Source organism: Oncorhynchus masou, unplaced genomic scaffold (genome assembly GCF_036934945.1).
Source record: "Oncorhynchus masou masou isolate Uvic2021 unplaced genomic scaffold, UVic_Omas_1.1 unplaced_scaffold_929, whole genome shotgun sequence".
Taxonomy (NCBI): Eukaryota; Metazoa; Chordata; class Actinopteri; order Salmoniformes; family Salmonidae; genus Oncorhynchus; species Oncorhynchus masou.
The window spans coordinates 200,236-218,339 of record NW_027015772.1 but is presented as its reverse complement, the minus strand read 5'-3'; the positions used below and the strand labels follow the sequence as shown (position 1 = coordinate 218,339).

At 41.4% G+C, this 18,104-nt stretch overlaps 1 protein-coding gene across 3 annotated transcripts in view; it reads left to right on the top strand.

The window, feature by feature from the left end:
* LOC135538188 (beta-1-syntrophin-like) overlaps window positions 1–18,104 on the top strand; it is a 108,432-nt gene that overhangs the window by 24,159 nt on the left and 66,169 nt on the right. For all 3 annotated transcript variants that reach the window (XM_064964153.1, XM_064964152.1, XM_064964154.1), the window contains exon 3: window positions 13,252–13,459. In XM_064964153.1, coding sequence (XP_064820225.1) covers window positions 13,252–13,459 — 208 coding nt within the window. The remainder of the gene's footprint in view (window positions 1–13,251; window positions 13,460–18,104) is intronic.

Here is an 18,104-nt window from a genome sequence, read left to right as displayed (position 1 = left end):
ACCAACACAGAGAAACGGTTTCTGTCTGACACATAGTCTACCTTAATTAACCAACACAGAGAAACGGTTTCTACCTTAATTAACCAACACAGAGAAACGGTTTCTATCTGACACACATAGTCTACCTTAATTAACCAACACAGAGAAACAGTTTCTACCTTAATTAACCAACACAGAGAAACGGTTTCTATCTGACACACATAGTCTACCTTAATTAACCAACACAGAGAAACGGTTTCTGTCTGACACATAGTCTACCTTAATTAACCAACACAGAGAAACGGTTTCTACCTTAATTAACCAACACAGAGAAACGGTTTCTACCTTAATTAACCAACACAGAGAAACGGTTTCTGTCTGACACACATAGTCTACCTTAATTAACCAACACAGAGAAACGGTTTCTACCTTAATTAACCAACACAGAGAAACGGTTTCTGTCTGACACACATAGTCTACCTTAATTAACCAACACAGAGAAACGGTTTCTATCTGACACACATAGTCTACCTTAATTAACCAACACAGAGAAACGGTTTCTATCTGACACACATAGTCTACCTTAATTAACCAACACAGAGAAACGGTTTCTGTCTGACACACATAGTCTACCTTAATTAACCAACACAGAGAAACAGTTTCTACCTTAATTAACCAACACAGAGAAACGGTTTCTATCTGACACATAGTCTACCTTAATTAACCAACACAGAGAAACGGTTTCTATCTGACACATAGTCTACCTTAATTAACCAACACAGAGAAACGGTTTCTATCTGACACATAGTCTACCTTAATTAACCAACACAGAGAAACGGTTTCTGTCTGACACATAGTCTACCTTAATTAACCAACACAGAGAAACGGTTTCTATCTGACACACATAGTCTACCTTAATTAACCAACACAGAGAAACGGTTTCTATCTGACACACATAGTCTACCTTAATTAACCAACACAGAGAAACGGTTTCTATCTGACACACATAGTCTACCTTAATTAACCAACACAGAGAAACGGTTTCTATCTGACACACATAGTCTACCTTAATTAACCAACACAGAGAAACGGTTTCTGTCTGACACATAGTCTACCTTAATTAACCAACACAGAGAAACGGTTTCTACCTTAATTAACCAACACAGAGAAACGGTTTCTATCTGACACACATAGTCTACCTTAATTAACCAACACAGAGAAACAGTTTCTACCTTAATTAACCAACACAGAGAAACGGTTTCTATCTGACACACATAGTCTACCTTAATTAACCAACACAGAGAAACGGTTTCTGTCTGACAAATAGTCTACCTTAATTAACCAACACAGAGAAACGGTTTCTATCTGACACATAGTCTACCTTAATTAACCAACACAGAGAAACGGTTTCTATCTGACACACATAGTCTACCTTAATTAACCAACACAGAGAAACGGTTTCTGTCTGACACACATAGTCTACCTTAATTAACCAACACAGAGAAACAGTTTCTACCTTAATTAACCAACACAGAGAAACGGTTTCTGTCTGACACACATAGTCTACCTTAATTAACCAACACAGAGAAACGGTTTCTACCTTAATTAACCAACACAGAGAAACGGTTTCTATCTGACACACACAGTCTACCTTAATTAACCAACACAGAGAAACAGTTTCTATCTGACACATAGTCTACCTTAATTAACCAACACAGAGAAACGGTTTCTATCTGACACATAGTCTACCTTAATTAACCAACACAGAGAAACGGTTTCTATCTGACACATAGTCTACCTTAATTAACCAACACAGAGAAACGGTTTCTATCTGACACATAGTCTACCTTAATTAACCAACACAGAGAAACGGTTTCTATCTGACACATAGTCTACCTTAATTAACCAACACAGAGAAACGGTTTCTATCTGACACATAGTCTACCTTAATTAACCAACACAGAGAAACGGTTTCTATCTGACACACATAGTCTACCTTAATTAACCAACACAGAGAAACGGTTTCTATCTGACACACATAGTCTACCTTAATTAACCAACACAGAGAAACGGTTTCTATCTGACACACATAGTCTACCTTAATTAACCAACACAGAGAAGCGGTTTCTGTCTGACACATAGTCTACCTTAATTAACCAACACAGAGAAACGGTTTCTGTCTGACACATAGTCTACCTTAATTAACCAACACAGAGAAACGGTTTCTACCTTAATTAACCAACACAGAGAAACGGTTTCTATCTGACACACATAGTCTACCTTAATTAACCAACACAGAGAAACAGTTTCTACCTTAATTAACCAACACAGAGAAACGGTTTCTATCTGACACACACAGTCTACCTTAATTAACCAACACAGAGAAACAGTTTCTATCTGACACATAGTCTACCTTAATTAACCAACACAGAGAAACGGTTTCTATCTGACACATAGTCTACCTTAATTAACCAACACAGAGAAACGGTTTCTATCTGACACATAGTCTACCTTAATTAACCAACACAGAGAAACGGTTTCTATCTGACACATAGTCTACCTTAATTAACCAACACAGAGAAACAGTTTCTATCTGACACATAGTCTACCTTAATTAACCAACACAGAGAAACGGTTTCTGTCTGACACATAGTCTACCTTAATTAACCAACACAGAGAAACGGTTTCTATCTGACACACATAGTCTACCTTAATTAACCAACACAGAGAAACGGTTTCTATCTGACACACATAGTCTACCTTAATTAACCAACACAGAGAAACGGTTTCTATCTGACACACATAGTCTACCTTAATTAACCAACACAGAGAAACGGTTTCTATCTGACACACATAGTCTACCTTAATTAACCAACACAGAGAAACGGTTTCTGTCTGACACATAGTCTACCTTAATTAACCAACACAGAGAAACGGTTTCTATCTGACACACATAGTCTACCTTAATTAACCAACACAGAGAAACAGTTTCTACCTTAATTAACCAACACAGAGAAACGGTTTCTATCTGACACACATAGTCTACCTTAATTAACCAACACAGAGAAACGGTTTCTGTCTGACACATAGTCTACCTTAATTAACCAACACAGAGAAACGGTTTCTATCTGACACATAGTCTACCTTAATTAACCAACACAGAGAAACAGTTTCTATCTGACACACATAGTCTACCTTAATTAACCAACACAGAGAAACGGTTTCTACCTTAATTAACCAACACAGAGAAACGGTTTCTGTCTGACACACATAGTCTACCTTAATTAACCAACACAGAGAAACGGTTTCTACCTTAATTAACCAACACAGAGAAACGGTTTCTGTCTGACACACATAGTCTACCTTAATTAACCAACACAGAGAAACGGTTTCTATCTGACACACATAGTCTACCTTAATTAACCAACACAGAGAAACGGTTTCTGTCTGACACACATAGTCTACCTTAATTTACCAACACAGAGAAACAGTTTCTACCTTAATTAACCAACACAGAGAAACGGTTTCTATCTGACACACATAGTCTACCTTAATTAACCAACACAGAGAAACGGTTTCTATCTGACACACACAGTCTACCTTAATTAACCAACACAGAGAAACAGTTTCTATCTGACACATAGTCTACCTTAATTAACCAACACAGAGAAACGGTTTCTATCTGACACATAGTCTACCTTAATTAACCAACACAGAGAAACGGTTTCTATCTGACACCTAGTCTACCTTAATTAACCAACACAGAGAAACGGTTTCCATCTGACACATAGTCTACCTTAATTAACCAACACAGAGAAACGGTTTCTATCTGACACATAGTCTACCTTAATTAACCAACACAGAGAAACAGTTTCTATCTGACACATAGTCTACCTTAATTAACCAACACAGAGAAACGGTTTCTGTCTGACACATAGTCTACCTTAATTAACCAACACAGAGAAACGGTTTCTATCTGACACACATAGTCTACCTTAATTAACCAACACAGAGAAACGGTTTCTATCTGACACACATAGTCTACCTTAATTAACCAACACAGAGAAACGGTTTCTATCTGACACACATAGTCTACCTTAATTAACCAACACAGAGAAACGGTTTCTATCTGACACACATAGTCTACCTTAATTAACCAACACAGAGAAACGGTTTCTGTCTGACACATAGTCTACCTTAATTAACCAACACAGAGAAACGGTTTCTATCTGACACACATAGTCTACCTTAATTAACCAACACAGAGAAACGGTTTCTATCTGACACACATAGTCTACCTTAATTAACCAACACAGAGAAACGGTTTCTGTCTGACACATAGTCTACCTTAATTAACCAACACAGAGAAACGGTTTCTATCTGACACATAGTCTACCTTAATTAACCAACACAGAGAAACAGTTTCTATCTGACACACATAGTCTACCTTAATTAACCAACACAGAGAAACGGTTTCTACCTTAATTAACCAACACAGAGAAACGGTTTCTGTCTGACACACATAGTCTACCTTAATTAACCAACACAGAGAAACGGTTTCTACCTTAATTAACCAACACAGAGAAACGGTTTCTGTCTGACACACATAGTCTACCTTAATTAACCAACACAGAGAAACGGTTTCTATCTGACACACATAGTCTACCTTAATTAACCAACACAGAGAAACGGTTTCTGTCTGACACACATAGTCTACCTTAATTTACCAACACAGAGAAACAGTTTCTACCTTAATTAACCAACACAGAGAAACGGTTTCTATCTGACACACATAGTCTACCTTAATTAACCAACACAGAGAAACGGTTTCTATCTGACACACACAGTCTACCTTAATTAACCAACACAGAGAAACAGTTTCTATCTGACACATAGTCTACCTTAATTAACCAACACAGAGAAACGGTTTCTATCTGACACATAGTCTACCTTAATTAACCAACACAGAGAAACGGTTTCTATCTGACACCTAGTCTACCTTAATTAACCAACACAGAGAAACGGTTTCTATCTGACACATAGTCTACCTTAATTAACCAACACAGAGAAACGGTTTCTGTCTGACACATAGTCTACCTTAATTAACCAACACAGAGACACGGTTTCTATCTGACACACATAGTCTACCTTAATTAACCAACACAGAGAAACGGTTTCTATCTGACACACATAGTCTACCTTAATTAACCAACACAGAGAAACGGTTTCTATCTGACACACATAGTCTACCTTAATTAACCAACACAGAGAAACGGTTTCTATCTGACACACATAGTCTACCTTAATTAACCAACACAGAGAAACGGTTTCTGTCTGACACATAGTCTACCTTAATTAACCAACACAGAGAAACGGTTTCTATCTGACACACATAGTCTACCTTAATTAACCAACACAGAGAAACGGTTTCTGTCTGACACATAGTCTACCTTAATTAACCAACACAGAGAAACGGTTTCTATCTGACACACATAGTCTACCTTAATTAACCAACACAGAGAAACAGTTTCTACCTTAATTAACCAACACAGAGAAACGGTTTCTGTCTGACACACATAGTCTACCTTAATTAACCAACACAGTGAAACAGTTTCTATCTGACACATAGTCTACCTTAATTAACCAACACAGAGAAACGGTTTCTATCTGACACATAGTCTACCTTAATTAACCAACACAGAGAAACGGTTTCTATCTGACACATAGTCTACCTTAATTAACCAACACAGAGAAACGGTTTCTATCTGACACATAGTCTACCTTAATTAACCAACACAGAGAAACGGTTTCTATCTGACACATAGTCTACCTTAATTAACCAACACAGAGAAACGGTTTCTGTCTGACACATAGTCTACCTTAATTAACCAACACAGAGAAACAGTTTCTATCTGACACACATAGTCTACCTTAATTAACCAACACAGAGAAACGGTTTCTATCTGACACACATAGTCTACCTTAATTAACCAACACAGAGAAACGGTTTCTATCTGACACACATAGTCTACCTTAATTAACCAACACAGAGAAACAGTTTCTATCTGACACACATAGTCTACCTTAATTAACCAACACAGAGAAACGGTTTCTATCTGACACACATAGTCTACCTTAATTAACCAACACAGAGAAACAGTTTCTATCTGACACACATAGTCTACCTTAATTAACCAACACAGAGAAACAGTTTCTATCTGACACACATAGTCTACCTTAATTAACCAACACAGAGAAACAGTTTCTATCTGACACACATAGTCTACCTTAATTAACCAACACAGAGAAACGGTTTCTATCTGACACACATAGTCTACCTTAATTAACCAACACAGAGAAACGGTTTCTATCTGACACACATAGTCTACCTTAATTAACCAACACAGAGAAACGGTTTCTATCTTAATTAACCAACACAGAGAAACAGTTTCTACCTTAATTAACCTTATACCCTCAGCTTTACCTTTACTTTAGGGACAAATTGATCACGCTCGCCTTGTCTTAAGATATATATTTTTTTAAATTTATTTTACCGTTATTTAACTTGACAAGTCGGTTGAAGAACAAATTGTAATTTACAATGACGGCCTAGGAACAGTGGGTTAACTGTCTTGTTCAGTGGCAGAACCACAGATTTTTACCTTCTCAGCTCGGGGGTTCAATCTAGCAACCTTTCGGTTACTAGTCCAACACTCGAACCACTAGGCTACCTGCCGTCCCTACACTCTAACCACTAGGCTACCTGCCTGCCCCTACACTCTAACCACTAGGCTACCTGCCTGCCCCTACACTCTAACCACTAGGCTACCTGCCTGCCCCTACACTCTAACCACAAGGCTACCTGCCTGCCCCTACACTCTAACCACTAGGCTACCTGCCGTCCCTACACTCTAACCTCTAGGCTACCTGCAGCCCCTACACTCTAACCACAAGGCTACCTGCCGTCCCTACACTCTAACCACTAGGCTACCTGCCGCCCCTACACTCTAACCACTAGGCTACCTGCCGCCCCTACACTCTAACCACTAGGCTACCTGCCGCCCCTACACTCTAACCACTAGGCTACCTGCCGCCCCTACACTCTAACCACTAGGCTACCTGCCGTCCCTACACTGTAACCACTAGGCAACCTGCTGTCCCTACACTCTAACCACTAGGCTACCTACCGTCCCTACACTCTAACCACTAGGCTACCTACCGTCCCTACACTCTAACCACTAGGCATATACTACCCACCATTGCGACCTGTATGCTCTCGTTGGCTGGCCCTCGCTTCATACTCGTCGCCAAACCCACTGGCTCCATGTCATCTACAAGACCCTGCTAGGTAAAGTCCCCCCTTATCTCAGCTCGCTGGTCACCATAGCATCACCCACCAGTAGCACGCGCTCCAGCAGGTATATCTCTCTGATCACCCCCAAAACCAATTCTTTCTTTGGCCACCTCTCCTTCCAGTTCTCTGCTGCCAATGACTGGAACGAACTACAAACATCTCTGAAACTGGAAACACTTATCTCCCTCACTAGCTTTAAGCACCAACTGTCAGAGCAGCTCACAGATAACTGCACCTGCACATAGCCCACCTATAATTTTAGCCCAAACAACTACCTCTTCCCCTACTGTATTTATTTCATTTATTTTGCTCCTTTGCACCCCATTGTTTCTATCTCTACTTTGCACATTCTTCCACTACAAATCAACCATTCCAGTGTTTTACTTGCTATATTGTATTTACTTTGCCACCATGGCCTTTTTTTTGCCTTTACCTCCCTTATCTCACCTCATTTGCTCACATCGTATATAGACTTGTTTATACTGTATTATTGACTGTATGTTTGTTTTACTCCATGTGTAACTCTGTGTCGTTGTATGTGTCAAACTGCTTTGCTTTATCTTGGCCAGGTCGCAGTTGTAGCTGAGAACTTGTTCTCAACTGGCCTACCTGGTTAAATAAAGGTGAAATAAATAAATAAATAATGCTCTTTGGTCTGTGAGATGAACCACACTATGAAGAGGAAATCAGTCACTGAGGGGTTAGACCACAGCTAACCTACTTAATGACGAGCCAATGGCTCACATACAGTGCATTCAGAAAGTATTCAGGCCTGGTATCTATACAGTCATTTAGACAGGCCTGGTCTTTATACAGTTATTCAGACAGGCCTGGTATTTATACAGTCATTTAGACAGGCCTGGTATTTATACAGTCATTTAGACAGGCCTGGTATCTATACAGTCATTTAGACAGGCCTGGTATCTATACAGTCATTTAGACAGGCCTGGTATTTATACAGTCATTTAGACAGGCCTGGTCTTTATACAGTCATTTAGACAGGCCTGGTATCTATACAGTCATTTAGACAGACCTGGTATTTATGCAGTCATTTAGACAGACCTGGTATCTATACAGTCATTTAGACAGACCTGGTATTTATACAGTCATTTAGTCAGACCTGGTATCTATACAGTCATTTAGACAGACCTGGTATTTATGCAGTCATTTATACAGGCCTGGTATCTATACAGTCATTTAGACAGACCTGGTATCTATACAGTCATTTAGACAGGCCTGGTATTTATACAGTCATTTAGACAGACCTGGTATCTATACAGTCATTTAGACAGGCCTGGTCTTTATACAGTCATTTAGACAGGCCTGGTATTTATACAGTCATTTAGACAGGCCTGGTATTTATACAGTCATTTAGACATGCCTGGTATTTATACAGTCATTTAGATATGCCTGGTATTTATACAGTCATTTAGACAGGCCTGGTATTTATACAGCCATTTAGACAGGCCTGGTATTTATACAGTTATTCAGACAGGCCTGGTATTTATACAGTCATTTAGATATGACACACAAACATCACTACTTTGATGGTTATATTGTCATGTTTGTTGCTGTTGTTCTACTGTTAGTGTGATACTGCAACACTGACAACAGAGGTAAGACCTATGTGCTGTGTCACAGAAATATAATTACTAGAAGGGGGTGGCCCTCAGAGCCATGGCAATTTGACTAGAAAGTGAATTGTCCTACAGTTCTAGTGGTTCTATGTCTAAGCAAATTGGATGCAGTCTATCACAGTGCAATCCGTTTTGTCACCAAAGCCCGATATACTACCCATCATTGCGACCTGTACACTCTCGTTGGCTGGCACTCGCTTCATACTCGTCGCCAAACCCACTGACTTCATGTCATCTACAAGACCCTGCTAGGTAAAGTCCCCCCTTATCTGAGCTCGCTGGTCACCATAGCATCACCCACCTGTAGCACGCGCTCCAGCAGGTATATCTCTCTGATCACCCCCAAAACCAATTCTTTCTTTGGCCGCCTCTCCTTCCAGTTCTCTGCTGCCAATGACTGGAACAAACTACAAACATCTCTGAAACTGGAAACACTTATCTCCCTCACTAGCTTTAAGCACCAACTATCAGAGCAGCTCACAGATTACTGCACCTGTACATAGCCCACCTATATTTTAGCCCAAACAACTACCTCTTCCCCTACTGTATTTATTTTATTTATTTTGCTCCTTTGCACCCCATTGTTTCTATCTCTACTTTGCACATTCTTCCACTACAAATCAACCATTCCAGTGTTTTACTTGCTATATTGTATTTACTTCGCCACCATGGCCTTTTTTTGCCTTTACCTCCCTTATCTCACCTCATTTGCTCACATCGTATATAGACTTGTTTATACTGTATTATTGACTGTATGTTTGTTTTACTCCATGTGTAACTCTGTGTCGTTGTATGTGTCAAACTGCTTTGCTTTATCTTGGCCAGGTTGCAGTTGTAGCTGAGAACTTGTTCTCAACTAGCCGACCTGGTTAAATAAAGGTGTTCTCAACTTGCCTACCTGGTTAAATAAAGGTGTTCTCAACTTGCCAACCTGGTTAAATAAAGGTGTTCTCAACTTGCCTACCTGGTTAAATAAAGGTGTTCTCAACTTGCCTACCTGGTTAAATAAAGGTGTTCTCAACTAGCCTACCTGGTTAAATAAAGGTGAAATAAATAAATAAATAAATAAATGCTCTTTGGTCTGTGAGATGAACCACACTATGAAGAGGAAATCAGTCACTGAGGGGTTAGACCACAGCTAACCTACTTAATGACGAGCCAATGGCTCACATACAGGGCATTCAGAAAGTATTCAGACCCCTTGACTCTTTCCACATTTTGCTACATTAAAGTCTTATTCTAAAATTAAAAAATAAACAAAAAATCTACACACAATACCCCATATTAACAAAGCAAAGAGTTTGTGTGTTTATAACAAAAATTAAATGTCACTTTTACAGCACATAGGTCTTACCTCTGTTGTCAGTGTTGCAGTATCACACTAACAGTAGAACGACAGCAACAAACACGACAATATAACCATCAAAGTAGTGAATGTTTTATCCAGTCTGTCCCAAAGCACATCAGATGTATATCACACACTACCACAACCTAGCATTTGTTTGTATTGAGTGATATTTACTGGCGGCACTACAATGTTTTGGTCGTGTATTAAATACTTCCATCGTTTCAGCACGTTGCTCACAACAACAGGCCAACCTTCAGGTACTTTAGAGCTACATACTGGATGACGCCTGTTACCACACAAACACACATGCTGCTATCTGAGATGTTCCGGACGTGTGCTGCAGGCTTGTTGTAGCTGACTGGTAGAGAGGAGCAGAGCTCTCGTCACTAGTGGAAATGTAAACAGCTGTTAGGTGAGAGATGTCCACACTACCCAGCCAGGAGAGGAGAGAGTTTCCTGCACGTTTCGTAGTTTTATTTAGCTGCTAAACAGCTGTTAGGTGAGAGACGTCCACACTACCCAGCCAGGAGAGGAGAGAGTTTCCTCCCTCCTCAGACATATTTAATGCATCTCTCTCTCTCTCTCTCTCTCTTCCAGATTTTCTCTTCCAGAGAGAGAGAGAGAGAGAGAGAGAGAGAGAGATGCAGTAAATCTGTCTGAGGAGGGAGGAAACTCTCCCCTTTCTTGAGACAGACAGACAGACATAGAGAGAGAGAGAGAGAGAGAGAGAGAGAGAGAGAGAGAGAGAGAGGCAGTAAATCTGTCTGAGGAGGGAGGAAACTCTCCTCTCTGGAGACACAGACAGACAGACAGAGAGAGACAGGGAGAGAGAGACAGAGAGAGAGAGAGAGAGAGAGAGAGAGAGAGACAGAGAGAGAGTTAAACGATGCCCAAGTGTAGAACAGTTTTTGCTTATTTTAGCTTGAGATATTTGCCTTTTGCGAGCAGTTTTTTCTCTCTCTCAAATAAAAAGCAGTTTGTCAGTGGAAAACGAACAGGCAGACAGACCATCATTGACCAGGAAAGGCATTGAAAGATTTGCCACACAGTGAGTCCACTTTCTAAATCTGGCCTGACTGGATGTGGATGGGCCTTGAATGGGGAGAACACACCTGGGTTCAAATACTATTTAGTTGTGCTTGATTGAGCTTGTAAGTGCAATGCCCACCCATCTGGCACTCCAGGCAGACTAAAGCAAACACTCAAAAGTATACAAAATGATTCCAAATAGTCTTTGAACCCAGCAGGTCTGGGGGAAAGCTTGGGCCTCTTTCCAGGAACCAGCCAGCCAGCCAACCAACCAGCCAGCCAGCCAGCCCGCCAACCAGCCAGTCAGCCAGCCAGCCAGCCAGCCAGCCTCGAACTAACGTAAACACTTCAGCTCCCTCCATATGACATCTGACTTCTGTTTCTCCTCAATCAAGTCTCTGGTTTCTATTTTTAACTGTGGTGGGGGACTGGGGAGTGGGGGAGGGTTGGTGGGGGCGAGTAGGAGAGAGAGCACCTGCAGTTGATCTAGTGGTTTGTGACATCATGACAACATGGTCTCCCACTGTCTCTGATTAATGACAGGTAGATTTATCAACAGTGGTCATACTCAAGGCCCAGGTCCAAACGAGCTTCAATGCCATACAACACTCCTTCCGTGGCCTCCAACTGCTCTTAAACGCTAGTAAAACCAAATGCATGCTTTTCAACCGATCGCTGCCTGCACCCGCATGCCCGACTAGCATCACCAGCCTGGATAGTTCCGACCTTGAATATGTGGACATCTATAAGTACCTAGGTGTCTGGCTAGACTGTAAACTCTCCTTCCAGACTCATATCAAACATCTCCAATCGAAAATCAAATCAAGAGTCGGCTTTCTATTCCGCAACAAAGCCTCCTTCACTCACGCCGCCAAACTTACCCTAGTAAAACTGACTATCCTACCGATCCACGACTTCGGCGATGTCATCTACAAAATTGCTTCCAACACTCTACTCAGCAAACTGGATGCAGTTTATCACAGTGCCATCCGTTTTGTCACTAAAGCACCTTATACCACCCACCACTGCGACTTGTATGCTCTAGTCGGCTGGCCCTCGCTACATATTCGTCGCCAGACCCACTGGCTCCAGGTCATCTACAAGTCCATGCTAGGTAAAGCTCCGCCTTATCTCAGTTCACTGGTCACGATTGCAACACCCATATGTAGCACGCGCTCCAGCAGGTGTATCTCACTGATCATCCCTAAAGCCAACACCTCATTTGGCCGCCTTTCGTTCCAGTACTCTGCTGCCTGTGACTGGAACGAATTCCAAAAATCCCTGAAGTTGGAGACTTTTATCTCCCTCACCAACTTCAAACATCTGCTATCTGAGCAGCTAACCGATCGCTGCAGCTGTACTGCAAAAATGCCTTTTGCACACAATGTATATAGACCTGGTTAAATAAAGGTGAAATAAATAAATAAAATAAAAACGGTTTCCTTCAACCTTGTTCATTTGATTTATTTTTTGTTGTTAGCTGAATGTATTCATAATATACTTAGCTAATGTTTCCAATACCAAAAAGGCTTGAAACTTACTGCACATCCCACAAGTGACAAACCAAACTTTATCAACCCATGATGAGTAAGCAAGTCTGTAAATAAATACACACCCACTGTACACAGTGCTAGGTACATCAAAGGACATGTTTGTCTTAGCCAGAAGAAGAGACGCTGTGTGAAACAGTCTTTTAGTGGTGCTTGGGATCATTTCCATTCACTTAGGACATCATCAAGCACACAGGGGCCATCTTCCTTTCCCTTCAAAGGGAAGTAGTCTTTGTTGAAAAGGAAGATGCCTTTTTCTCATGTCCACTGAAAGCTGTGCTATGGGAGCTATTTGCCTGTGACAAAACGAATTCACAGCTTTCTGAATGTCTCTCCGTCTGTTTGTGTCTCCAGGCAGTTAGAGCTGCACTCTCCGGACGCCAAGCATACGGTGTTGTTACGGTGTAAAGACACAGCCTCGGCCCAGGCCTGGTTCCAGGTCATGCAGGCGGCGACCTCTAACCTCATCAACAAGGTCATCACAGAGGTCAAAGAGCACACAGGAAGAACAGGAATCGCAGGGAGCAGAGAGATCAGACACCTGGGCTGGCTGGCTGAGAAGGTAGGATCTACTCTGTACTTTATTGAATGTTGGTGCAGGAAAACACATGAAAGAAAGGTGCTCACCTTTAATCAGACCTGTATAATGCCTTCACAGCCCACCTTCTGATAATAACTCATATGTGATGTTTGTGAATCAGACCTGTATAATGCCTTCACAGCCCACCTTCTGATAATAACTCATATGTGATGTTTGTGAATCAGACCTACAGTATGCCTTCACAGCCCACCTTCAACCCACCTGGTCATATGTGATGTTTGTGAATCAGACCTGTATAATGCCTTCACAGCCCACCTTCAGCCCACCTGGTCATATGTGATGTTTGTGAATCAGACCTACAGTATGCCTTCACAGCCCACCTTCAACCCACCTGGTCATATGTGATGTTTGTGAATCAGACCTGTAATATGCCTTCACAGCCCACCTTCAACCCACCTGGTCATATGTGATGTTTGTGAATCAGACCTACAGTATGCCTTCACAGCCCACCTTCAACCCACCTGGTCATATGTGATGTTTGTGAGGCATTTATAGGATGGTGAGCCAAGCATTCTTGGAACCTCATACAGTATAGCTGATGCAGTAGTTTCCAGCAGAAGCAGGCCGGTGGGGGCTTTGTAGTGATCCTTCTACACAGTACAGCAGCTACTGATCCCAGGTGACTTTTCCCTGCGTGACTCCAGGTTTTCCCCCCTCCTCGTCCCCCTCCTCGTCCCCCTCCTCGTCCTCCTCCTCGTCCTCCTCCTCGTCCTCCTCCTCGTCCTCCTCTGAATCCTCTTTCATCACTCTCTTATTAGTCAGGGCCTGCCTGGCAGAGAGAGAGCGAGACGACCAATACTGAGTAGACTATAGCCCTGAACTTTGGGCAGTCATTCAATCAGTCAGTCAGTCCGCCAAGCCAGAGGATGCTTTCCAGGCTTCTTAATGAGTTCCTCTTGTATTACTGCCTGCCTGCCCCATTGTGAGTCACAAATGGCACCCTAGTGCACTATTTAGGGATTATGGTGCCATTTGGGATGCAATTTCTGGAGTCTGTGAATAATTATAAGGGCCTAAAGCCTTTCAGCGTGTGTGGAGTGGAGTGGTCTGCCTAGGCTTCGCCTGCCGTCCCATGTTCCTTTGCACAACGTCAATCTGACACTCTCAGGAGTCTGAGTCTCTACTTAGCTGTGTGATGGTCAACACACTACAGACTGGAGTCAGTCTCTACTTAGCTGTGTGATGGTCAACACACTACAGACTGGAGTCAGTCTCTACTTAGCTGTGTGATGGTCAACACACTACAGACTGGAGTCAGTCTCTACTTAGCTGTGTGATGGTCAACACACTACAGGCTGGAGTCAGTCTCTACTTAGCTGTGTGATGGTCAACACACTACAGACTGGAGTTAGTCTCTCAGTCTCTACTAGCTGTGTGATGGAGAGGAGAGGAGAGGAGAGGAGGGGGAGGAGGGGAGGGAGAGGACAGGAGGGGAGAGGAGGGGGAGGAGGGGAGGGGAGGGGAGAGGACAGGAGGGGAGAGGAGAGGAGGAGAGGGAGAGGACGGGAGGGAGAGGACAGTAGAGGAGAGGACAGTAGAGGAGAGGAGAAGAGAGGGGAGGGGAGGAGAGGAGAGGAGGGGAGGGGAGGAGAGGGGAGGGGAGGAGAGGGGAGGAGAGGGGAGGGGGGGGGAGGGGAGGGGAGGAGAGGGGAGGGGAGGATCCTTGTTTTACAGCCTTGTTGAGGTTGCTCTGTGCAACTGTCCTGAGCCTGGCTTTAACCACAGACTTTATATTTACTCGCATACTATAGCCAATTATACTGTGGCAGCGTTTTAAATTGAATGATTGTTACACACTAACTATGTGGTTGTGTAGGCTTTAGTTAGAGCTACGTTTGTGAGCCTGTATATGATGTTTTAATATGGTTACTTGGCAACATGTGTTGGTAATGTTATAGGATTGACCTATGGCCACCAGAATCATATGTTCTCACAACGAGCTGAGAACTTCATAGTGAGGCAAGAGGCTTATGGTTATGACGATTGTGCTGTAACTTTCATAATGAGGATTGTGCTGTAACTAAGCTTTTATAATGAGGATTGTGCTGTAACTAAGCTTTTATAATGAGGATTGTGCTGTAACTAAGCTTTTATAATGAGGATTGTGCTGTAACTAAGCTTTTATAATGAGGATTGTGCTGTAACTAAGCTTTTATAATGAGGATTGTGCTGTAACTAAGCTTTTATAATGAGGATTGTGCTGTAACTAAGCTTTTATAATGAGGATTGTGCTGTAACTTGGCATTCATAATGAGGATTGTGCTGTAACTAAGCTTTTATAATGAGGATTGTGCTGTAACTAAGCTTTTATAATGAGGATTGTGCTGTAACTAAGCTTTTATAATGAGGATTGTGCTGTAACTAGGCGTTCATAATGAGGATTGTGCTGTAACTAGGCGTTCATAATGAGGATTGTGCTGTAACTAGGCGTTCATAATGAGGATTGTGCTGTAACTAGGTGTTCATAATGAGGATTGTGCTGTAACTAAGCTTTTATAATGAGGATTGTGCTGTAACTAGGCGTTCATAATGAGGATTGTGCTGTAACTGTCATCATAAGGATTGTGCTGTAACTTTCATAATGAGGATTGTGCTGTAACTAAGCTTTTATAATGAGGATTGTGCTGTAACTAGGCGTTCATAATGAGGATTGTGCTGTAACTAGGCATTCATAATGAGGATTGTGCTGTAACTAGGCGTTCATAGTGAGGATTGTGCTGTAACTAGGTGTTCATAATGAGGATTGTGCTGTAACTAAGCTTTTATAATGAGGATTGTGCTGTAACTAGGCGTTCATAATGAGGATTGTGCTGTAACTAGGCGTTCATAGTCAGGATTGTGCTGTAACTAGGCGTTCATAATGAGGATTGTGCTGTAACTAAGCTTTTATAATGAGGATTGTGCTGTAACTAGGTGTTCATAATGAGGATTGTGCTGTAACTAGGCGTTCATAATGAGGATTGTGCTGTAACTAGGTGTTCATAATGAGGATTGTGCTGTAATTTTCATAATGAGGATTGTGCTGTAACTAGGTGTTCATAATGAGGATTGTGCTGTAACTAGGCGTTCATAATGAGGATTGTGCTGTAACTAGGCGTTCATAATGAGGATTGTGCTGTAACTAGGCGTTCATAATGAGGATTGTGCTGTAACTAAGCTTTTATAATGAGGATTGTGCTGTAACTAAGCCTTTATAATGAGGATTGTGCTGTAACTAAGCTTTTATAATGAGGATTGTGCTGTAACTAAGCTTTTATAATGAGGATTGTGCTGTAACTTGGCATTCATAATGAGGATTGTGCTGTAACTAAGCTTTTATAATGAGGATTGTGCTGTAACTAAGCTTTTATAATGAGGATTGTGCTGTAACTAAGCTTTTATAATGAGGATTGTGCTGTAACTAGGCGTTCATAATGAGGATTGTGCTGTAACTAGGTGTTCATAATGAGGATTGTGCTGTAACTAAGCTTTTATAATGAGGATTGTGCTGTAACTAGGCGTTCATAATGAGGATTGTGCTGTAACTTTCATCATAAGGATTGTGCTGTAACTTTCATAATGAGGATTGTGCTGTAACTAAGCTTTTATAATGAGGATTGTGCTGTAACTAGGCGTTCATAATGAGGATTGTGCTGTAACTAGGCATTCATAATGAGGATTGTGCTGTAACTAGGCGTTCATAGTGAGGATTGTGCTGTAACTAGGTGTTCATAATGAGGATTGTGCTGTAACTAAGCTTTTATAATGAGGATTGTGCTGTAACTAGGCGTTCATAGTCAGGATTGTGCTGTAACTAGGCGTTCATAATGAGGATTGTGCTGTAACTAAGCTTTTATAATGAGGATTGTGCTGTAACTAGGTGTTCATAATGAGGATTGTGCTGTAACTAGGCGTTCATAATGAGGATTGTGCTGTAACTAGGTGTTCATAATGAGGATTGTGCTGTAATTTTCATAATGAGGATTGTGCTGTAACTAGGTGTTCATAATGAGGATTGTGCTGTAACTAGGCGTTCATAATGAGGATTGTGCTGTAACTAGGCGTTCATAATGAGGATTGTGCTGTAACTAGGCGTTCATAATGAGGATTGTGCTGTAACTAGGCGTTCATAATGAGGATTGTGCTGTAATTTTCATAATGAGGATTGTGCTGTAACTAAGCTTTTATAATGAGGATTGTGCTGTAACTAAGCTTTTATAATGAGGATTGTGCTGTAACTAGGTGTTCATAATGAGGATTGTGCTGTAATTTTCATAATGAGGATTGTGCTGTAACTAGGTGTTCATAATGAGGATTGTGCTGTAACTAGGCGTTCATAATGAGGATTGTGCTGTAACTAGGCGTTCATAATGAGGATTGTGCTATAACTTTCATAATGAGGATTGTGCTGTAACTAAGCTTTTATAATGAGGATTGTGCTGTAACTAGGTGTTCATAATGAGGATTGTGCTGTAATTTTCATAATGAGGATTGTGCTGTAACTAAGCTTTTATAATGAGGATTGTGCTGTAACTAGGCGTTCATAATGAGGATTGTGCTGTAACTTTCATCATAAGGATTGTGCTGTAACTTTCATCATAAGGCTTGTGCTGTAACTTTCATAATG